Below are 23,907 nucleotides of genomic sequence, written 5' to 3'. Positions count from 1 at the left end.
TTTACAATAAAATTTCACATCTCTTTGTTTCTAAGTATTTAATAAACAAGCAATACTGTAATTATTGCTCTGGTAGATCAAAACTTGTCAAATGTTAGCAGTTTCATGTAGTTCAACCTGATAGATTCTTTTTACTCATTGACCTAGGGTCACGTAAGGGTGTTTATGCCTCTTCTCAAACACATCTCTTTGTGATAATAGAAGTGAGAATTGAAATATGAGGTAAAATCAGTAGCAAAGTAATTTCCTTGATTTTTGCTTTCACATAAACGCAGGATAGCTGGTTGAAGAACTGGCCTGTGACTTATTTCAACATAGATTCCTTGATGAAAATATTTACAGAGACTTCTCCATTGAGGCATAGCCAGTTGGGTACCCTGTGGGTTCTGCATGATGCTTCATAGCCCACTTGCTGTCTGACTTCCACCATTTGGGTTTTCTACAGCTTAGATGCTTTTTAATTATTGCGAGTTGATGTCTCTTGCTTGCGTGAGCAGGTTGGGTAGAGATGTGTGGTTTCTGTTGCCTGTTAATAAATTTTTATTTTGACATTGACTATATTAAAGAAATCTGATGAAGAAAATAGCTGATATTTTACTAAGCATTTATGTGACAGGTACAGTGCTAAATGTGTTACATAAAGTCTTGTTTAATCCTCATATTAATTCAACAAGATAGATATTGGTTTTTTCTTTTTAATGTTTGTTTATTTTTGAGAGAGAGCAGACACCTGAGAGGGAGAGAGGCAGAAAGAGAAAGAACCCCAAACAGGCTCCATGGCATCAGCACAGAGCCCTACATGGGGCTCGAACTCACAAACCCTGAGATCATGACCTGAGCTGAAATCAAGAGTTGGATCTTAACTGACTGAGCCACCCAGGTGCCGCAAGATAGATATTGATATTCCCATTTTACAAATGAGGAAACTGGTCCCAAAAATGTTAAGTAGTAATATAGTAAGTGATGGAGCTGGGATTTAAGTACTTTACTGCTTTTGGCCATTGAGAACAATAACAAAATTTCATTTCTGAACCAAATACATTGATCTCGTAGTAAAGCCCGAAGGAATGAGAAGCTTTCTTATAAATCCCTTTTTGGTGAATTTTTTTTTCTTCTTTAGCAGTGGTCTTCAGGCTTTATCGTGCATCAAAATCACCTGGAGAAGATTGCTTCACTGGGCTTCACCTGGGGGCCCAGGACCCAAGCCTATTCAAGTGGCCTGCACAACACACTTTCTGGAAACTTTCTTAACTTTCTAAGTCGTTAGTTCTTAATTGCTGATAGTATTTTCAGGGCCCATTCGTTAATATGTTATTTACCCTTTACAGGTCTATTTGAAACTCTCCAGATGTCTCAGAGTTTTTCCCTTTTGCTAAAAAAAAAAAAAAAAAAAAAAAAAATTCCCCTCCAGGCTTCATTTTTGAGCTGTCCTTGATGGTATGCCACCACCTACTCTTGAAATTTTCTCCTCTCTTAGCTTCCGTGATTCACTTTTTTGCTACCCTCCATAGACAAGCACAAAAAATGTTTCTTGAATTTGAATAGAACTGTGTCTGTATTGCCCCCAGCTACTCAACCAAATATTTTCATATCTCCCCTGAGACCATAAAAATATGTTATTTGCTCAGTTAAATTACCACATTTTATTATTTTTTAAATTGTATTTTATTTATTTATTTATTTTTTTTTTTCAACGTTTATTTATTTTTGGGACAGAGAGAGACAGAGCATGAACGGGGGGAGGGGCAGAGAGAGAGGGAGACACAGAATCGGAAACAGGCTCCAGGCTCTGAGCCATCAGCCCAGAGCCTGACGCGGGGCTCGAACTCACAGACCGCGAGATCGTGACCTGGCTGAAGTCGGACGCTTAACCGACTGCGTCACCCAGGCGCCCCTAAATTGTATTTTAGAGAATGTGTGTGAGCAGAGGAGAAGGGCAGAGGGAGAGAGGGAGAGAATCTTAAGCAGAGATGGACACAGGGCTCAATCCCACAACCCCGGGATCATGACCTGAGCCAAAATCAAGAGTTGGGTGCTCAACCAAGTGAGCCACCCAGGTGTCCCCACATTTTATTTATTAAAAGCTGTGAAGACATGGTGAATATCATAAAATTTAGGATAAAAGATTTGTCAGTTGTACTGGTTATTTCCCATCAGGCTTTCACGTTTTTAAGTACAGAGGGGAAAACTATACCGCAAAACACCAGATTCTAAAAGCCAAAATAAATCCTCAGTTTAGGAATCCTTATGTTTGCCATCCCGTGGCTGAGCTCTGCTGGATTTCCTAAATTACTTCAACTGACACCTGTCTCTCCTTAGTCTTTCCAGCTACTCAGAAAAAACATAGCATAATTACTCATCTAATCAGTATGTCCCTGAAGAGTTTGACAAACTATAGAAGAGCATTAACAGAAGGAGAGAGACAGAGAGAGAATACGAACTTCTAACTGCAGCTCATTACTGGTAAGACACTTGACTTCTGTCCCGTCAGGAATCATAGAAAAATAACAGGTTTGAGATAGATCTTAAAAAAATCAAAAGGGAGATATACTTTATTTCCTCTCTCCCTAAATAATTATATATTTATCTATAATCTCTAAAGTTGGCTATATGAAGGAATAATGAAACTTCTATAACTGCAGGGTAACTACTACCTTTTAAAGACCTTGGGGCGCCCGGGTGGCTCAGTCAGTTGAGCGTCCGACTTCAGCTCAGGGCATGGTCTTGCAGTTCGTGAGTTTGAGCCCTGTGTCGGGCTCTGTGCTAATAGACAGCTCAAAGCCTGGAGCCTGCTTCGGATTCTGTGTCTCTCTCTCTCTCTCTCTTCCCCTCCTCTGCTCATGTTCTGCCTGTCTCTGTCTCTCAAAAACAAATAAATGTTAAAAAAAAAAAAAAACAACAAAAAACAGTACCTGTGCTTTCTTTAAAAAAAATTTTTTTTTTAATGTTTATTTTTGAGAGAGAGAGAGACAGCGTGAGCGAGGGAGAAATAGAACTTGAAGCAGACTCCAGGCTCTGAGCTGTCAGCACAGGGGCTCGAACTCACAGACTGTGAGATCATGACCTGAGCCGAAGTCAGATGCTTAACTGACTAAACCACCCAGGCGCCCCATACCTGTGCTCTCTTTAATGACAAAGCAGTTTATTTGCTTATACCCTAACCTGGTCTAGGAAGACAATGTCATCAGGTTAATGAGACTACAGAGATAACAAGAAATGTACTTTCTATGATTGTGTTGCCCTTCAAACTAAACGTGTATAATTGTAAAATCAGACCAGGTTAACAAAAACAAGTCCCACCATGCTTGACAGTGTCAGAATGTGTGTTTATCACACAATGGTGTGTGATGTTTTACCTTCTGAGCTGCTCGTTGCCTTCTCAGAGCCTGTCCTACTTTAAGAAAACGTCCTATACAGAAATCTGACTTATCAGGTAATATAGGAAACGGTTATGTGTACATTGTAATGTATATGGACAAGTTCCTTGATATATTTAACAATTTCATCAACTCTTTTAAAAAATATCATAAAATATAGGGTAGGATGCGGTATATTTTTCCATTTATAAAAACCACTGAGTTTTTTAGGAACACACACTTAGCTTAAATCCAGTTCAACCATATAGTGTTTACCCTGACCAAGTGCATTCTCTCCTTCATTGCACCTGCTTCTACTATTAGGATGATCAAAAAACGTGGTATTCTTAAAGTAAAATATTAAGATAAAAAGTTCCAATTTTCTTCTCCAGTATTCACAGTGTACTCTGTTATCAGAATTCAAATGAATGAACAAATGTAACTCAGTAAATACATTCTCGGCTCCGTTTTGCTTCCTGCGATTGTCTGTTTTTGCTCTGCCCTGTTCAAAAGGATTTCAGACCATTCGCTGTTTTCCAAGTTGTGATGAGATAAGGTAAATTAAAATGGGGCCAAAGAAAAGAAAAAGTATGGGTGGAAACAGAGAGCCAGAAATAATTCTAAAAATGCAAACCATATTGGCCAACACCTTTACTACTGGTTGTCCACAAATAACCACAGTAAGCTTTCTAGCAGCCAACTTTCAGAAGAAAAAAAAAAACTTCACAGTGCCTTTGGATAAAAAGAACCCAGTTCAGGTGAGTTGCATCTGTTCTTGGTCTTAAGATCAGACCTTTATCCCAAAGGTCCTCAAAAAGAGGATGCAGCTTTGAGTTTTGTAGCATTTCACAGTAAGCACTCAAATGTTTGTTGAATGAATTATAGTGCCCTTCAATATAAGCTAGTGGCATTTCATGAAAATACATTTCAGCAACAGTAATTTTGCCAAAATTAGAAGCACACAGGGGTGCCTGGGTGGCTCAGTCGGTTGAGCGACTGACCAGCTCAGGTCATGATCTCCTGGTTTGTGAGTTCAAGCCCCAAGTCGGGCTCTGTGCTGACAGCTCAGAACCTGGAGCCTGCTTCTGATTCTGTGTCTCCCTCTCTCTCTGTCCCTCCCCCACTCGTGCTCTGTCTCTGTCTCAGAAATGAATAAACATTAAAAAAAAAAAAAGGCACACAGCCAGCAGCAGAAAGTGGTGGTCCAGATTGCTAGCTTACGCTCGTCTAATATTGTGTTTTAGAATATCTAGAGAAATGAATGGGTTGTTAGTTCATCAACTGATTACTCCTGAGTATTGATCTCTTGATAAATGTTGGCAGCAGTCTAGACATGTAGTCTGTTGCCAGCTGAATATAGACCTCTTTGTCTTAGCAGTGCTCACAGCACATTTGTATCTTCATCAGAACCAAGGAACCTAAAAAGGCCTAACGACAAGCCCATCTTTCCCCTTATGCTGGGCAAGCAGTGGGAAGTTCCCACAGGCCTAGGACTTTGCTCAGAAAATCCTGTATAATCCAGTCCAGTACATAAAGACATGAGTAGTTGATTTCCTAAAGTTCTGTTCCTTATAGCTGAGTTAGCTTTAGTCCAAAAAATTTAGAGCAAGTACGATGACCAGATCTCCACCTTAGCCAAAATAAAATCTTTTAAAGCTCTCAGGGAATATTAAACCACTTCCTGATGTAGTGTCTGTGATATATTGTGTTGTACATCAAAGTGACCCCAAAAAGGCACACTTAGGATTATACTTATACACTAATTTAAATTGGAAGAACCTTGATCAGTGGTTGTTCGTTCTTTCTTTCTTTCTTTCTTTCTTTCTTTTCTCTTTATCTTTGAGAGAGAGAGAGACAGAGTGTGAGCAGGGGAGGAACAGAGAGACAGGGAGACACAGAATCTGAAGCAGGCTCCAGGCTCTGAGCTGTCAGCACAGAGCCTGACGCGGGGCTCGAACTCACAAACCATGAGATCATGACCTGAGCCAAAGTCGGATGCTCAACTGGCTGAGCCACCCAGGCGCCCCTGTTGTTCTTCTGACACTAATTAACTGGCAGGCTCAGTTGTCAGTTGAACCCCACCCAATTCAAGATAAAACCATATCATCTGCTTATAAAAGGTTGCTTGTCTTAATATTTCTCTGTAACAAGGCAGGATATATGCAGTTCATCCAAAAATGATATCGGATCACATTAACTCAAGGAGAAATACTGTGTAGTTATTTTTTTTTTTATATGAAGTTTATTGACAAATTGGTTTCCATACAACACCCAGTGCTCATCCCAAAAGGTGCCCTCCTCAATACCCATCACCCACCCGCCCCTCCCTCCCACCCCCCATCAACCCTCAGTTTGTTCTCAGTTTTTAACAGTCTCTTATGCTTTGGCTCTCTCCCACTCTAACCTCTTTTTTTTTTTTTTCCTTCCCCTCCCCCATGGGTTCCTGTTAAGTTTCTCAGGATCCACATAAGAGTGAAACCATATGGTATCTGTCTTTCTCTGTATGGCTTATTTCACTTAGCAGAACACTCTCCAGTTCCATCCACGTTGCTACAAAGGGCCATATTTCATTCTTTCTCATTGCCACGTAGTACTCCATTGTGTATATAAACCACAATTTCTTTATCCATTCATCAGTTGATGGACATTTAGGCTCTTTCCATAATTTGGCTAGTGTTGAGAGTGCTGCTATGAACATTGGGGTACAAGTGCCCCTATGCATCAGTACTCCTGTATCCCTTGGGTAGATTCCTAGCAGTGCTATTGCTGGGTCATAGGGTAGGTCTATTTTTAATTTTCTGAGGAACCTCCACACTGCTTTCCAGAGCGGCTGCACCAATTTGCATTCCCACCAACAGTGCAAGAGGGTTCCCGTTTCTCCACATCCTCTCCAGCATCTATAGTCTCCTGATTTGTTCATTTTGGCCACTCTGACTGGCGTGAGGTGATACCTGAGTGTGGTTTTGATTTGTATTTCCCTGATAAGGAGCGACGCTGAACATCTTTTCATGTGCCTGTTGGCCACCTGGATGTCTTCTTTAGAGAAGTGTCTATTCATGTTTTCTGCCCATTTCTTCACTGGGTTATTTGTTTTTCGGGTGTGGAGTTTGGTGAGCTCTTTATAGATTTTAGATACTAGCCCTTTGTCCGATATGTCATTTGCAAATATCTTTTCCCATTCCGTTGGTTGCCTTTTAGTTTTGTTGGTTGTTTCCTTTGCTGTGCAGAAGCTTTTTATCTTCATAAGGTCCCAGTAATTCACTTTTGCTTTTAATTCCCTTGCCTTTGGGGATGTGTCGAGTAAGAGATTGCTACGGCTGAGGTCAGAGAGGTCTTATGAGAAAAAGCAGTATGTATTTATGTAAAAGGATGCCCTTGACGTACTATTGAATGAAAGCTTAATTTGTGAAATAATATTAATCCTCATTTTTAAAAAAGGCAATTTTATACCAAGTGCATTTATTTCTAGAGATTATTTCTAGAGATTATGGGAATCCATTATTTTGTACCTTTTTCTATCATTTGAGGTTTTTTGGTAATCATATATATTCTCCCCCCCCCAAAAAAAATAGATGTTCATTTGTTTTAGAAGGGAAGATAATATATAGCCAAGGCAAGGTGTACAGTGAGAACCTTGGATTCCTTAACCATGTAGGGACAGTAATAGAGCATCTTTGTATTAGTTTGCTACAACTGCCATAACAAAGTAACACGGACTGGGTGACTTAAAAAACAGAAATGTATTCCTGGAGGCCAAAAGTCCAAGATCAAGGTGTCGGCAGGGTTGGTTTCATTCTGAAACAGCTTATAGATTACTGTCTTCATATGTAGATGGTGCTCTTCCCCTGGCCTTCTGTGTGTGCATGTGTCTGGTCGGTCTCTCTCACCTAATGTCCTCCTCTTATAAAGACACCAATTATATTGGATTAGCGCCCACCCTATCTACCCCCATTTTAATTTAATTACCTCTTTAAATGCTCTGTCTCCAAATATAGTCAACATTACTAATTATAGTTATTCTGTGAAACAAAAGAAATCTTGCCTATAAAGCAGTTACATAATTAGCCTGACAGTATAAGCTCAGTAAAGGTGAACTATTATCATTATTTTAACCTTTAGGAAGTTTTCAGTTTCCTAGGCAAAAGACCATCTCTTCTACCTGGATTCTTAGTAGTAGATTCTTGGTGTAGCTTCTTTGCAAGCATCAATAACTGGAAATTTGTCTGCCTCCTAAAGCTTGACCCATAACTATTTCCTGTTCAGTCATAGTTGATGACAAGGCAACGAACAATAGCAAATAATATGCTATAATTTAGATGGCTTTTTCTGTGATGGTAGATGGTTGTCTGTGATGAAATAGCAATAGCTCAAGTCTTTCAGTGAGTATTTAAACATTGGTTTCAGTAACCCAGACTTAGGTTAAGTGAATAGCCCAGATACAGTTTGGCTGGAATGTCTAGTAATAACATCATGGTGAATTAATGTATGTTATTGTGTAGTAATAACAGTAAAATTGGGATGGCAGGGAGAGAGGGGAGAAGAGTGAAGGGTAGTCTTTTATGAAGATGGAATAAACTGTTCTAGATACAGCCAAGCAGTTTCATGTCGGTAGAGTTAATAGAGATTACCAAGTAAGGCAGGATAAAGGCCCATAATTCAGAATGGTCCCTGGATAGCTCAGGAGGCAGAGTCTTCAGCAAAGACTTTTTACTTAAACTGCTTAAGTTGGTTGTTAGCTATACGGTATGGGTAACTCTTATTGGACTTCAGTCACAGTGGCTTGGAATCTGTTAAACCCAGGTTCATTGATCTTGTTTTGTAAAGCTACAATACATGAACCTCCTGTTTGAGCAAATGTGTGGGGCCCCACCACTTCATCTAACCAACTTCATTCTGTTTTGTGTAGTAGTCACCCATGGTCTGCCTCTAAGGATCAGGCAGTGCTTGATTTTAGCTAAGTTTATTTGAGGCAATAAGAAATTCAGAGTAAGCTTCAGATTATATGACATGCTTGCTGACTCTGCACCCCACCACACCACCACCCCAATACCTCATTAGTCTGTCTAAAGCTTTCACGTCCTTTGCAACAGTTCTTAAATTAGGTTCTACGAAAATGGAACAGTTAAAACTGGTTTTAAGGTAACCACAGCCTACCAGTGTTTGGAAAGAAGAGGAATCCTTGTCTTAAAACAGCCAGGATAGGGGCACCTAGGTGGCTCAGTCAGTTAAGCATCCAACTGCAGCTCAAGTCATGTTCTTGCAGTTTGTGGGTTTGAGCCCTGCACTTGACTCTGTGCTGACAGCTGGAGCCTGCTTCGGATTCTGTGTCTCCCTCTCTCTCTCTGCCTCTCCCCGACTTGTGCTTACCCTCTCGGTCTTTCTCAAAAATAAATAAATAAACACTTAAAAAAAAAAAAAAAAGCCAGGATAGAGTCTTAAATAGTCCTCAGTTAGTAAAAATTGAACTAGACTTAGATACTACCCCTAAGCCTATCTGGCAGTACTCTCAGCACCGTTTCATTTACCCAGTCTTAAGACAGAGGCTCTGTACCAGCTGAGCCTAGGGTCAAATCAGAGATGACTGGCAACTTTCCAGTCCAGACATCAATATATAATGCCAACAGAAAGCATAGGAGAAGCTAACTATGCCTGCTAGCCAGTCCCAGTGGTAGAGATGGGGGTTAACAATTTTCTGTAAATTTACTATGCTGTCTCCAGGATTCTGAGAACCAGACTGTGCATAGGAAATGTTGTTGTCAATCCATTCATAAGTGAATCTGAAAAATGCAGTTTAAATTATTACAGGTCTTTTCCAAAGCATGCCCACAAGGAAGAAGCAGTCTTCATATCCCCGTGGCTCCACACAGGCCCTCATGACTTGCACCACCAGTCTTAGAGTTTAACTGTCCACAAATCGTTAGCACTTCCATGAGAAACATGAATTAAAGTTTAAAAACCATAGAAATGAAACCATATACTGAAAACTAGGGCAGGTGTCTTAGCAGGGGAAATATATGCAAAACATTATGTCCAGTTTGTTGTGGAACTAAACAGAATTGACAGGGTAAAGTTTGTCCCCAGAGCCAGTCCTGTAGCAATGACCAGGGCTGACTGAGGTGAGAACAACCCGTATACTTGCTAATCTCTGTTAAAGTGTCTTCCTCTGATTGCCAGAGAAATAGAAGCCCCCAGTATTAGACAGGAAAAGATGAATGTTCCAAAATACAGGGCCTTTTTTTTTTTTTTTAATTAAAAACTCCCAGGAAGGCCAACACATCAGAGTCCTGACCGTATTCAGAAGAGGAGTGTTAGCCATATTTTAGGGATTCTATCACATCTATATACATACGTATATAGTCTCCTTTGGTCTTATTGGAGAATTTGTCACCCATTAGGGCTGCCCTTCCAGTGGGACAGTTTGCTAAGCAACTGATTAGCCGAGTTTACAGAGGACCAGGGTGAAAGGTACCTAACTAGTCAATACTCCACAGGCTTTTCTAGGCAGGTCACCAATTCTAACTGAAGTCATAACCAATTGAGGCTTCTTCAGCACCAGTAACAGATAAGGGAGTTTTAGACAGTGGTTGATAGAACAGGAAGCCAAATGGCAAAGTCAAACTATTAAAGTAGGAGGCAGATTTCCTGTATCTAACAGATTTTGAGTTGTAAGCATAGGAAACTATAAAGTGAAGAACATTTCGAGTACCACCTGAGCCTCATGGTTTGGTTAAGAGTCCCTTCCAGGAAGAATTCTGACCTCTCCAAGACAGCATCCTGTATTCTTCCTAAAAAGACAAGGTTCCAGTACCTCAACAATGTTCTAGTACCTCAAGGTCTTAAAAACAGCATGAATAAGAATAAAAGGGGACCTCTCCTTCACTTCAAAATCTGCTCAGTTTGGAACCTGAATATTTAAAAGAACTACCTAGAAGCACTTCTGCTTCCAGCCAAGATGGAGTAACAGGAACTGGACTTACTATCCCACCTGAAATAGTGATTTCTAAGATACTGTTCATCAGACAACAAAGGACAAATCCTGAGAGATGATAAACTATTTTTCTAGCTGTATTAAGATAGTCCTCTCTGTCCTCTTCACCTCCAGAAAAGTTGAATTGATAGTAACAGAGTTGAGTGGTAGTACCAGAGGCTGGAAGGTGGGGGAAAGAGGAGAGACTGATGAAAGATCTAGGATGAATAAGTTCTAGAGACCTAATGTACATTGTGGTGACTATAGTTAATAATAATGTATTTATATACTTAAAATTTGCTTAGAGAGTAGATCTCAGGTATTCTGACCATGAAAAAAAGGTAATTATGGGAGGCAGTGGGTATATTAATGAGTTTTATTGTGGTAATTGTTTCATAGTGTATATACACACCAAAACATCATGTTGTGTACAGTAAATAGTACAGTTTTTACTCCTCAGAAACAAATTTAAGAAAAAGGGAAAACATTAAAGACAATTTGTAGGAGAAACATTCCCTGCCTGGTGGAGACAGAGCTGGGAGTCTAGAAAGCCTGAGGCAGCCAGAGTTAGTAGGACAGAGTATGAAAGACAAGAGCAACAAACAGAGAAAGTCCCAGAGATCTGCAGGTGTACTCCTTGAGCATTCATCAGAGTATCAATCAGTGCGTGCATGTAAGGAAATCACCTAAGGCTAAGGAAGGAATAATGTGAAGGGGTTAAAAGAGTACCTGCTCCTGTCAGCCAGATTGGAAAACTGTATGACTCACGTGGCATTCAGTAGGGTAAAACTCACAATATCTGGAGTACAAAGATGACCAGGCAACAAAGAAAAAGGAGAACATGACCAATGATGGAAATAATCAAAACCAACCCAGAACTGACACATGTATGTTGGAATTAGCAGAGAAATACATCAAACCTGTTACTATAAATTATATTCCATCTGTACAAAAAGTTAGATAGATACAGATGGAAGATGTTGTAAAATACCCAAATCAAGCCTCTGGAGAGGAAAACAACGATGTCTGAGACCAAAAATACACCGAATGGGCACTCAGTGGCAGCCACCGCTCAGACCAGACTCTGCAGGCTCATGTACTTCACTCTGCTTCCTCTGCAACCATGTCTGACAAACCCGATATGGCTGATAGGGAGAAATTCAAGAAGTCAAACTGAAGAATATAGAAACGCGAAATCTACTTCCTTCAAAAGAAACAGCTAACCAGAAGAAGCAAGCAGGCAAAATGTAGTGAAGTGTGCACTAACAATATGCACTGTACATTCCACATGCATTGCCTACTTATTCTGCTGCTTCTAGCTCTTTAACTTTGTGAATTGTAAAGAATTTGGATCAAGTTTAAATGCTGCCCCTTTTCACATCAAAGAATCGATGGCTGGGGCACCTGGGTAGCTCAGTCAGTTAAGTGTCTGACTTCAGCTCGGGTCATGATCTCGCAGTCTGTAGGTTTGAACCCCGTGTCTGTGCTGTAAGCACAGAGCTTGGAGCCTGCTTCCGATTCTGTGTCTCCCTCTTTCTCTGCCCCTCCCCTGCTTGCACTCTGTCTCAAAAAATAAGTAAACATTAAAAAAAAAAAAGGGGGGGGCGCCTGGGTGGCTCAGTCGGTTAAGCCTCCAACTTCGGCTCAGGTCATAATCTTGTGGTTTGTGAGTTTGAGCCCCACGTCGGGCTCTGTGCTGACAGCTCAGAGCCTGGAACCTGCTTCAGATTCTATGTCTCCCTCTCTCTCTGCTCCTCCCCTGCTCAAGCTCTGTCTCTCTCTGTCTCTCAATAATAAATGTTAAAAAAAAAAAAATCTAGGACTACTGACGACAAAGGCCACACCTCCCATCTGCCTCTCTGGCTGGCAGGAAAGGAAAAGAACTTGCATGTTGGTGAAGGAAGAAGCTAGCTGGGACAACAGTGAAATCTAGAGTAAAATTCAAGCTTTCCAAGATGTCCCGCAGGCTGTAAAATGCAGTTGCATCAGAGCATTATTTTTTTTGTTCAAATTATTTTAACTACTAGAATGCACAATTTTTTTAATGTGTAAATAAAAAGTTTTAAAACCTGAAAAAAATACACTGGATGAGATTAACAGCAATTAGACATTACAGAAGAAAAGATTAATAAACTTGAAGTCACAGTGACAGAAAATATCCAAAATGGAATAGAGAAAAGAGGGGGAAATTGTTTTTAATGGAAAGAGTGTCTTTGACCTATCATTGAACATCAAAGAAGAACCTCCAGTGGGCTAATATATGGGTAATTGGGGTCTCTACAAGAGAGAAGAAAGGGAAGGAAAGAAAAATACTTGAAGGGGCACCTGAGTGACTAAGTCAGCTAAGCATCTGACTTCGGCTCAGGTCATGATCTCACAGTTGGTGGGTTCTAGCCCCGCATCGGGCTCTCTGCTATCAGCACAGCCCGCTTCGGATCCTCTGTCCCCCTCACCCGCTCACACTCTACCTCTCTCTCTCTCAAAAATAAATAAACATTGGGGCGCCTGGGTGGCTCAGTCGGTTGAGCGTCCGACCTCAGCTCAGGTCACGATCTCGCGGTCCGTGAGTTCGAGCCCAGCGTCCGGCTCTGGGCTGATGGCTCGGAGCCTGGAGCCTGCTTCCGATTCTGTGTCTCCCTCTCTCTCTGTCCCTCTTCCATTCATGCTCTGTCTCTCTCTGTCTCAAAAATAAATAAATGTTAAATAAACAAACATTAAAAAAAAAACACTTGAAGAATTAGTGGCCAAATTTTTCCAAACTTGAAATAAACTATAACCCACTGCTCTAAGGAACTTAATAAACCCACAGTACAGGAAACATGAAGAAAACTACTCCAAGGCCCATCATAATCAAGTCACTCAAAACCAGTCATAAAAGAGAAAATCCAAAGGAGCCAGAGGTGGATGGCGGGGGTGGTGGGAGTAGGCAGAAGAACACATTACACAGAGAGGAACAAAAATAAGGGTGAACACTGGATTTCTCACTGAGAATAATATAAATGAGAAGACAGTGGAACAACAGCTTTAAAGTACAGAAAGGAAAAACCGTCAACATAAAATTCTCCTGTTGACAAATTCTGTTGGCAAAAGTATCTTTCAAAAATTAAGGCAAAATAAAGCTGTTTTCGGATACCCCAAACCTGAAACATTTATCACCAACCACTTTCCATTATAAGAAGTGTGAAAGGAAGTACTTCAAACACATTAAAAATTCTACCAGCTGAAAGTCTGGATTTACACAAAAGGAATAAAGATCACCAGAAGTGGTAACAACATTGATAAGTATAAAATAATTTTTTCTTATTATTTAAAACTTTTTAGAATATAATTGACTATATAAACAAAATTAACAATATATTGTGGAATTTGTAGCATAACATGTAAAAGTAAAACACATGGTAATAGTACAAAGATTGATTGAGTAACAAATGTGAACTGTTGTCAGGTTTTTATACTGTACGTGAAGTACCATAATATAACTTGAAGGTACACTGTATTGGTTAAAGATGTTTAATATAAATGTTATAGCAACCACTAAAATAAAAGAACGAGTACAGATAATAAGACAACAAAAGCGATAAAATAGAATCATTAAAAATACTGTATTAATCCAAAAGAAGTTAGATAAAGGAGAACAGCAAAAAATACAAATAGCAACATGATAGTCTCAAATCTAATCATAACAATAATCACGTAAAATGAAATTGGCCTAAACACTACAATCAGAAGGCAACAATTATCAGATTGAATTAAAATGCATGATCCAATTACATGGTGCTTACAAGAAGCAGATATGAAGCCAGAGAAAGATTTAACGTAAAAGGTTGGGGAAGGATATACCTTATAATCATCAAAAGAAAGCTAGAATAACTATATTAATACCAGACAAAAGCTGCTTTCAGAGCAAGGAATATTTACAGACAAGGCTATTTCATAATGATAAAGGGGTCAATTAAACAACAAGACGTAATAATCCTAAATGTTTATGCATCTCATAAAAGATCCTCAAAATACATGAAGCAAAAATTGATAGAACTTTAAGGAGAAATAAAACGGGTGCCTGAGTGGCTCACTCGGTTGAGTGTCCGACTTTGGCTTAGGTTGTGATCTCGCGGTTTGTGAGTTCAGCCCCCCACATTGGGTGCCCTTTTGTCAGCCTGTCAGCGCAGAGCCCACTTTGGATGGTCTGCTCCTCCCCCACTTGTGCTGTCCCCAAAATAAATGTTAAGAAATCCACAAGTGTAGCTGAAGATTTCAGTACCTCTCAGTATTCGATAAAACAAGTTGTCAGGAAATCAGTAAGGATGTAGTGGCTTGAATAGTATTCTCCACCAACTTCACCTAATTGGCATTCATAGAACACTCCCTTCAACCGGAAAATATGCATTCTTCTCAAGTGCCCATGGAACATTTACCAGTTTAGAACATATCTGGGGACATAAAATAAGTCTCAGTAAGTGGATACTAAGCATACAAAGTATGATCTCTGATCTCTGTTAATTAGCGGGGGGCTGCCATAACAAAATACTACAGGCTGGGTAGCTTAAACAACAGAAAATTATTTTTTTTTACAGTTCTGGAGGCTGGAAATCCAAGGTCAGGGTGCCAGCAGGATTGGGTTTTGGTGAGCACTCTTCCTGGCTTGCAGAAAGACCCCTTCTTGCTTTGTGGTCACATGGTCTTTCCTCAGTGTGTGCCCACTCAGCAGGCTCTCTGGTATTTCTTCTAAGAAGGATACTGATTCCGTCATGAGGGCCCCACTCTCATGACCACAACAGAATTACATCCCAAAGACCCAGTCGCCAAATACCATCATACTAGGTGTTAGGGCTTCAACAAATGAACTTTTGGGGGTTAGAGAATGACACATTCAGTCCCTAACAGATCACAGTTGAATCAGATTGGAAATCAATAGCAGAAAGATGTCTAGAAAATTCCCAGATATTTTAAAACAAAAATAACACTTCCATGCATCAAAAAAGAAGTCATGTAGAAAAACAGAAAATATTGTGCATGAAAAGAAAGTGAAAAACACTAAATTTATGGAATTTTGCAAAAGCAGTACTCAGAGGAGGGATTACAGTTCTAAATGCCTGGATTAGAATAGAAGAAAAAGGTGTCAATGATCTAAACTTTAAACTTAATAAACTAGGTGGGGTGAGAGGGGGTGCAAATTTAAACCAATTTAGTAAATGGACAAAAGGTAAGAATGAAGATCAAAGCCAAAATAAGTGAATTATTTTCTCTAGGGGTAGAGAAAAATCAGTGAAACCAAAAGCTAATTTTTAAAGACCAATAGAAGTTGGTAAATCTCTAGCCAGGCTATGGGGCACCTGAGTGGCTCAGTCGGTTAAGCATCTAACTCTTGGTTTTTGGCTCAGGTCATGACCTCACAGTTTCATGAGTTCAAGCCCCGCATTGGGCTCTGCACTAATGGTGTGGAGCCTGCTTGGCATTCTCTCTCTCTCTCTCTCTCTCTCTCTCTCTCTCTCTCTCTCTCTCTCTCTGTACCCCTCCCTTATTCATGCTGTCTCTGTCTCTCTCAAAATAAACTTAAAAAAAAAATTTTTTTTTTAACCCTAGTCAGACTAATCAGGAAAAAGAGAAAACCTAAAACCAGTATCAGGAACGAGAGAAGTGATGTTACTAGAACCTACAGGTATTGCAAAGGTAATAAGGGCCTACTATCAACAACTTAATGCCAGTAAATCTGACAACTTAAATGAAATGGACTGATTCTTTGAAAGACACACCCTGCTAAAGCTCACTTAAGAAGAAATCGATAACCTGAATAGCCTCATATTTATTAAAGAAATTGAAAATTGTCAGACTGGCTTCCAAAGTATCTGCACCAATTTCCATTCCCACCAGTGATGTCTTTGCTGACACTTGGTTATTATCTGACTTTCTGCTTATAGCCATCGTCATGGGTATGAAGTGGTATCTCATTTTGCTTTGATTTGTATTTCCCTGATGACTAATGATGTGAAAAGTCTTTTCATGTGCTTATTGGCCATTTGCATAGCTTCTTTGGAGAAGTATTTATTCAGATCCTTTGTTTATTGTTTAATTGGGTTTTCTTTTTATTATTGAATTGTAGGAGTTCTTTATATGTTCTAAATACAAGGCCCTTAACAGACGTATAAGAGCAGATATTTTCTCCCATCCTTTGGGTTAGAGACTTTTTTGATAGTGTCCTTTGAAGCACAAGTTTTAAATTTTGATGAAGTCCAATTTATCAATTTTTTGCTTGTATCTTTGGCATCATGTGTAAGAATCTACTTCCCAATCCAAGATTACAAAGATTTATTCTTATGTTTCACCTAAGAATTTTATAGTTTTAGCCCCCAAATAATTTAAGTTACTTAAAATTAAATGTAGAATTCAGTTCCTGTTGCACTCCCACGTATTCAGTGTTCATGTGGCTAATGTCTACCCAGTTCAGATACAGAACATTTCCATCATTGCAGGAAGTTCTTTAGGGCACAAACACCTTAGAGTAACATAGTAGTTGAAGATGAGCTAAGGACTTAAATAGTTTACAAAAAAGGAAAAAAATGAGTGAGCTCACATACACAAAATTGTTTAGTAGTTAAAGAACGCTAACTTAAGAGATCGCATTGTTCATTCCCCAGCTGGACAATGACCACTTCCTTCATGTCTTGACATGGAAATCATGCCAGTGTTGACTCCCCAGCCCACCCTATTTAAAATTTCAAATCTAGTCTTTTCATTTCCTGCATGTTCTCATTAGCTGTTACCATTAATATCCATTTAACTTACTTTTCTTGTTTATTGTTGGCATCCCCCCTCTGAATGTACAATCCATGAAAACTTGTCTTATGCACTATTTATCATCCCTCCACTGCCTAGAGCAGTCCTATATATAGCAGAAATTCAAGTGTATGCTGTTGTTAAATGAAAGCTGACAAGGTATAGAGAAGATGCTTTCATACACTGCTAGAGAGAGCAAATTGGTATAACTTTGTTGGAAGCAGTTGTGTAGTATGTTAAAGTCTCAAAATTGTGCTTGCCCTTTGACCCAACATTTCTCTTTCTAGGTATTTATCATAAGTAGGTAATTAAGGATGTGCACGGAGATGTGTCTGGAAGATCAGCCACAGTGGAATGCTTTTAATCTTCAGTCAGGAGAACTCTTGAACTGACATATTGGAAGGGATGTAGATGGTTTTTCCAAAATGTACCAACAAGAACTGTTTTGCAGAGTTGTTCAAAAGAGACCTTCCTATCTTCCCTGATGCCTTCCATGTTAAAATATTATCTCGTAACAGACTTTTCTGACCTCATTTCTTAAGCAAAATTAAAACTTGCCTATACATTTTTCCACAGGTCCCTTAATATGGACTTTGAAAATCAAGATAAGGAGAAAGACAATAGCAGTTCTACTGGGTCTTTCAATGGCAACAGCACCAATAATAGTAAGGCCTTTTATGTCAATTAACTTTCATACATGCACTGGGCTTAATTTGATTGTTTCTATAACCCAAGTTAATTTACTGGGGTTAAGGATTTTTTGGTGTAATAATAAAATCTAATCTGTATGGTAGAATTTGTAAAAATGCTTACATTCTGAATCTGAACTACAGATTTCTTGTGTACTTTGTGTACTGCTTTTAACTCATGCCTGAAAGCTTACTGCTGAGATTCTTTATTTTCTTAAAAATAAGTAGGAAAATAGGTATCCACCTGCTTAAGACTTCATTTAAATCCTTTGGTGAGGTTGATAGTTTTGTATGTGTTGATCATAAATTCACTCAGTGGTTCTTGAAGATAGTTACTTCTGAAGTACTTGTAAAGCTAAGTATTGTGGCAACCTGATAATAAAGCTTGCTTTATAAAAAATAGAAGTGTGCTATATGGCAAATGTTTAGCAGCATTGTTTATTATGGCCCAAAAGTAGAAACAGCTCAAAGATCAATAAAGTAGTGGGTGGATAAAGTATCCACACGAAGGAATACTGTTGAGCGTTAACAAGAATGAGGTGCTGGTAGATGCCACGGCATGGATGCCCTTCAAGACATTATGAAAGGAGCCGTACAGGAAAGGCTGCGTATTGTGTGAGTCCACGGGTATGAAATTTCCAAAAAGGCAAATATGGAGAGACAGAAAGTAGATTTGTAGTTATGTGGCAAGTACTGTACAGTGAAGATGGATGAATATATATAAGTTGTGCCTCAGTAGAGTTATATAAAATTGGTGACGTTTATTATAAAGAGAACTGAATTATAAATAAAGAGACTTGATTTGTTAAGAGCTTGATGCTGGGTTCCTATCATGCACTTTATTAGATGTGTATTTTTTAGATATTCTATTATATATATATATATATATTTTTTTTTTTTTTTTAATGTTTATTTACTTTTGAGAGAGAAAGAAAGAACACAAGTAGGGGAGGGGCAGAGAGAGAGGGAGACAGAATCCAAAGGAGGCTCCAGGCTCTGGGCTGTCAGCACAGAGCCCGATGCGGGGCTCGAACCCATGAACTGTGAGATCATAACCTGAGCTGAAGTTGGATCCTTTACCAACTGAGCCACCAAGGTGCCCCTGGATATTCTGTTACATATTTTGAAAGCTGCAGAAGTACAAGAGATTGCACCCAAGCTGTCACATAGGCATTGTGGCCAAAGTACTTTCTCAAGTGTTAATAAAGTACTGAGACGGAGATAGCAAATACCACTTCCTATCCCTAGAGCAGGTACTTCCTCTCACAGACCCTTACCATAGCCTTAGAATACTTCTGAATCAGCATCTACTATCAGTAGATCAGAATACACACTAGAGATGAAGTGATTTTGACATCCATGTACAAAGAGAGTAAAGAGGCAAGTCAGGGTGAGCCACAGAGGGCCAATTTAATAAGGACTTCCTCCCAGACAAGGTGAGTGTGACTTGAAATTTGAAACTGTGAACTTGGATTGCTGGAGAAGAAGGCATTCTGGGTGGGAAGAGCATGTAATAGGCACAGGGGAGAGAATGAGCATGACTGACAGGACAGATTAAAGTCACCACCTAAGGGGGTGGAAATACTAAGGATCTAATATAAAACTAGAATGCTGATGGAGAATTTTAGAAGTTAACTTGTTAAGAGATCACTTTCAGTTTCTCTAGTTACTACCCCATCAGCCAAATCACACTTGCCCAGTTTTCACCCAGTTAAATGCGTTTGTTGTCCCTAGCAGTGTAAAGTAGGCATTATAAATCTAGTAAGTAGAATCACTGAAACATAATGAGGCTTTTCTTAGGACACAGATCCTTATATGAGGTAAAAGACCATACCACCAACTTACTAGGAATCAGGCAAAACCCAGTGTCAATATCTAATTTTCAGGTTAAATTATTACAGAGCACTTCTATCAACATTTTAAGCCAAATCACCTTATACAATTGAAACTCCTTTATAAGTCCTGTGTTACATAGCATATATGCAAATGATGTACTTAAATCAGATTATAAATCCATTGTACATTCCATCACAGAAACCTAAGAGAAATCGATACTGTGTGTCTAAGTATAATTTTATCCTCAAATAAATAAATCCTCAGTCCATACAGTGAAAGGGTATCTGGTTATGTCAGTTTTCTATTTCTCATTACCAGCATCTGAACTGAATTATAAATAAAGAGACTTGATTTGTTAAGAGCTTGATGCTGGGTTCCTATCATGCACTTTATTAGATGTGTATTTTTTAGATATTCTATTAGATATATATGTATTTTAATGTTTATTTACTTTTGAGAGAGAAAGAGAGAACACAAGGGAGGGGCAGAGAGAGAGGGAGACACAGAATCCAAAGGAGGCTCCAGGCTCTGGGCTGTCAGCACAGAGCCCGACATGGGGCTCGAACCCATGAGCTGTCAGATCATAACCTGCTTTAAATAAATGCTTTAAATAATCATTTTTGTTTTGTTTTGTTTTAAACATCACAAATAAGATTTTTTATTTATCACCATTAAATGCCTGAATTTTAAACAGATTCTCGGACTGGTGGCTCATATCCATCAGTTCATTCAACTTTAGCACCGGTCTCATCCCCAGTAGCTTTTCCAGAACTACAACCTTCACCATGAAGCTCCGTGAGCTTTCCCAATTCAAACTTGGGCTTCTTCAGCATTTTTAATTTTCTAACGAAGACATCATGGAGTGGATAAATAGACTGGCAAGCCTTCTCTACATCTTTTCGATGCTGTCTGGAATCAATTTATTGACGCACTTCTTTCAAGTCATTTGTCCGCACCTCTAGGGTCATGATTTCCATCATCTTTTTCCGAATTTGGCAGACCTGTTGGTCCTGAGTGTAAGAGGTCTTCTGAATCTGATCGTTGCGTTTTTTAGTAAAACCAACACAAAAAAGACGAAGCAAACACCCATCAGTGGTCTTGACATCAACGTGAGCTTCAATCATGTCTGGCATTTTTTGACCATGGAGCACATTTTGTCCCGGGTAAGATCCATGCCATGAAAATTAGGCAGTTTTTGCCCTGAACATCTTCAGTAATTAGCTTGAATTTCTTAAATGCAACTTCATCAGGCTGATCAACAAGGCTTACTTCAAACACAGGACCCTGGAGGCCATCAGATGTGATTTTGGTTCCTTGAGTTCTCATGACTAGTGTTTTTCTCATATTTCTTATATTAAACATTGCTGGTGCTTTTACATCGTAGCACTCTTTCTTTGAAAATGGATCAGCCACTCTCGGCTCCCTTTTTGCCACCTTTCTTAAGGCGCTTGTTCCTGCCTACCACCATGGCGCTGCTCAGGGAGCCAAATGGCTAAATAGTCATTGTCTTAAATCTGTCTCCTGTGTTACACTAAATTATCCTCACAGATGTATTTCCTCAGTGCCTCATCTGGGCCATGGATACCAAAAAGGGATAGATGAGGAGAGAATGCCTTCCACTTCCACATAATCAGAAAAAAACATAAAGAAATGGCTGTTGCTGCAGGGAAGGCCAGCACTTGATCATGGAGCACGACATCATTCCAGATTGAAGGGATGGCATGGAAAACATGGTACATTTATCAAACTCAAGGAAATAACAGCCAGAAAGATAAACAGAGAAATACAAGAGATTGTGTAGGCACCAAAGAGATTGAAGTCCTGAATGATAACAATTAAGGGGAAGTTCTCAGGAAAGGAAGGTATGAATTTAGTGTTCAGATTTTGGCAAAAGTGTTCTGAACTGATTGAAGGAAAAAGTGTAGATAGATGAGGTGGTTTTTAAAGGTTGCAGAATTAAAAATAAATAAGTGTTGTGGTTGCTTACTCCCAAAATAAGTAAGAATCAAGGAATTTGAAAAAGACAGGAAAATGAGTGATGTACAGCTACATAAATAGCATGGATGTTGCTCACAATGTTGGGCAAAAGAAGCCAGATGCAAAAAAAAAAAAAAAAAAATCCTAGTAATTCAAGGCATGTAATAAGTTCAAAAACAAGCAAAATAAATATTAGTATTTTAGGATGCATGCTTGGGTGGAAAACATATCAAATAGAGCAGAGAAGGAAGTATAAAAACCAGGGTAGTAGTTCCCTCTGGGAGGAAGAGTAGTGACTGGGAGGCACAAGAAAGACTTCTGGGCTTGGCAAGCTTGACCTGGGTGGTATTAGCCATTTGATGATTGACTGAACTCTGCATTTTTGTTTTATGTACTTTGCTGTATGTGTGTTATGTTTTGCAATAAAAAGAGTTAGAAAGTGGGGACGAGGGAGTGCCCTCCAGGGCCTCTCTAATTCTCCCTAACCTTGTTCTAAATCCTGTTTCATCCCTACATCTGCTCCAAGAAACCTAGGTAGATACTTTTTCCCCTGGCGCACCAGTCCTACATTGAATCGGTGTTAGGTGGGTTGAAAAGGACAACTCCCAACCTCACCCCCATTATCTGACATCTTGAAGGCCTTTCTTTACCAGGCTACCCATGTAATATATCTGAAGATTGTGCAGGTTTTTCAGTCCCTCGTGTTACCTACTGTGTAATACAGTAAATAGCCAAAACATGCTTCTCTCACGGAGGTGCTAAATCATTAACTTTCTTAATGATTATCAATAATACATTGATTGGTGTATTGTTCAGTATCTATTTCATGACCATGTATTTAGCCTGTAGCCTTGTTCACTGAAAGCTAAAAATAATTTCTCTGTACATATTTTTTTCTGTCACCATGCCTATTTCTTTTGTTTTGAGACTGCCCTCTATCTCTTTGTGCTCCAGCAGCTTCTTGCCTTTGTCCTAAAGCGTCTTATCTCTAGGGTCCGCCGTGAAGAGAAAACCATGCCTATTTCTTATGATAATTTTGGCTTTAAAGGTAATGCCCACTGCATTTGAGTAACTCCTCCTAATTATGAGGAGTGACTGACAGGACAGATTAAAGTCACCACCTAAGAGGGAGGAAATACCAAGGATCTAATATAAAGCTAGAATACTGACAGAGAATTTTATTTTGTTTTGTTTTGAAGTCACTGAAATTTCTAATTAATTAGCTCCATCTCCCTCAGGACTATTATCTCCAGACCTTTAGGAAGTACAATATTGAAATTTTGTATTTTTTTGGGAAGCATATTGTCAGCAACTAAAGGAACTTCACTTTACCTGTGACATTGCTGTTTGGTAAACTCCCTTAGGCATTCTTCTATAGAACTAATGGAAGCAGTGTCTTAATACCTCTTGCTTTAAAATCTGTGCTTTCAAAAAACAAAAATCTATGCATTCTTATCTAATATTCTAGAAAGGCTCTTTGTATTCAGCTTTGCATTTTAATTGCAGACTAAACTGATAAAATTTAGATTTATTATAAACACATACTTCTCATATACCTGACTTACTAAACAGTTTTTGTTTTCGCCAGCCATTTAATTTTTATGCATGCTGTCAGTGCAGAGCCATTGAGAAACCATTATTTTCTGTTGTGAACGGCACCTGAAATCTGTAGTTTCCTCTAGTAGTTCTTTGAACTAGTGTAGAGCACTCAGATAAAAAACTAGGTGAAATTCAGTTAGAGATTTCATAGAGTTTTACTTTGTAAATGTCCATAAGACACTTTAAGTAAGATACCACCCCCCCCCCCCCACACACACACACACGATCAAGGTGCCAGGAAGACAAGTTTGACTGCACTTCTGGCCAGCTGTCTTCTGAAGAACATCTCTATTTGTCTTGACACGTAGCCACTCCTCCTAAATTGAAATGCCCTATTCCTAAGTGAATTATTTGACTCATGTATCTAGCCAGTAGGAAGCAATTGTGTTTTGTAGAAATATTTAATAGTTTATTTAACTAAAATCCCTAAATAGCTTTCTTGGGACAGGTAAATTCAAATATCAAAGAACCATTTTTAAATATTGGTTGATAATTACAACCCTTTGTGCCTAGTTATGTTAATCCTGGTCACATTATATTTTATTCATTGCCTTAATTTAATGGAGAGAGATGTTTACTTATAATTTTTTTTTTTTAATGTTTATTCTTGAGAGAGACAGCAATCTGGGAAGGGGCAGAGAGAGGTGGGGGGAGGGACACACAGAATCTGAAACAGACTCTGAGCACTGAGCTGTCAGCACAGAGCCTG

At 39.1% G+C, this 23,907-nt stretch overlaps 1 protein-coding gene and 2 pseudogenes across 4 annotated transcripts in view; 2 read left to right on the top strand and 1 right to left on the bottom strand.

Annotated features, from left to right (window-relative positions):
* The window catches only part of SPPL3 (signal peptide peptidase like 3), a 138,468-nt gene that overhangs the window by 96,417 nt on the left and 18,144 nt on the right, over positions 1-23,907 (top strand). The window contains exons 1-3 of one of the 4 annotated variants that reach the window (XM_047088428.1): positions 1,423-1,437; positions 2,320-2,463; positions 17,674-17,762. In XM_047088428.1, the coding sequence (XP_046944384.1) occupies positions 17,684-17,762 (79 nt within the window). In that variant the 5' untranslated portion in view covers positions 1,423-1,437; positions 2,320-2,463; positions 17,674-17,683. Of the gene's footprint in view, positions 1-1,422; positions 1,438-2,043; positions 2,464-17,673; positions 17,763-20,509; positions 21,485-23,907 lie in introns of those variants that run through there. The other 3 variants (XM_047088427.1, XM_047088426.1, XM_047088430.1) reach the window with 3 other exon arrangements.
* LOC124518413 (thymosin beta-4-like) lies at positions 8,745-11,774 on the top strand (annotated as a pseudogene).
* LOC124518412 (40S ribosomal protein S3a-like) lies at positions 20,309-21,090 on the bottom strand (annotated as a pseudogene).

Source organism: Lynx rufus, unplaced genomic scaffold, assembly GCF_022079265.1.
Source record: "Lynx rufus isolate CCGP_SWC_20201006 ecotype Redwood Valley unplaced genomic scaffold, mLynRuf1.p SCAF_24, whole genome shotgun sequence".
NCBI classification, from domain to species: Eukaryota; Metazoa; Chordata; class Mammalia; order Carnivora; family Felidae; genus Lynx; species Lynx rufus.
This window is presented reverse-complemented; position numbering and strand designations above follow the sequence as displayed.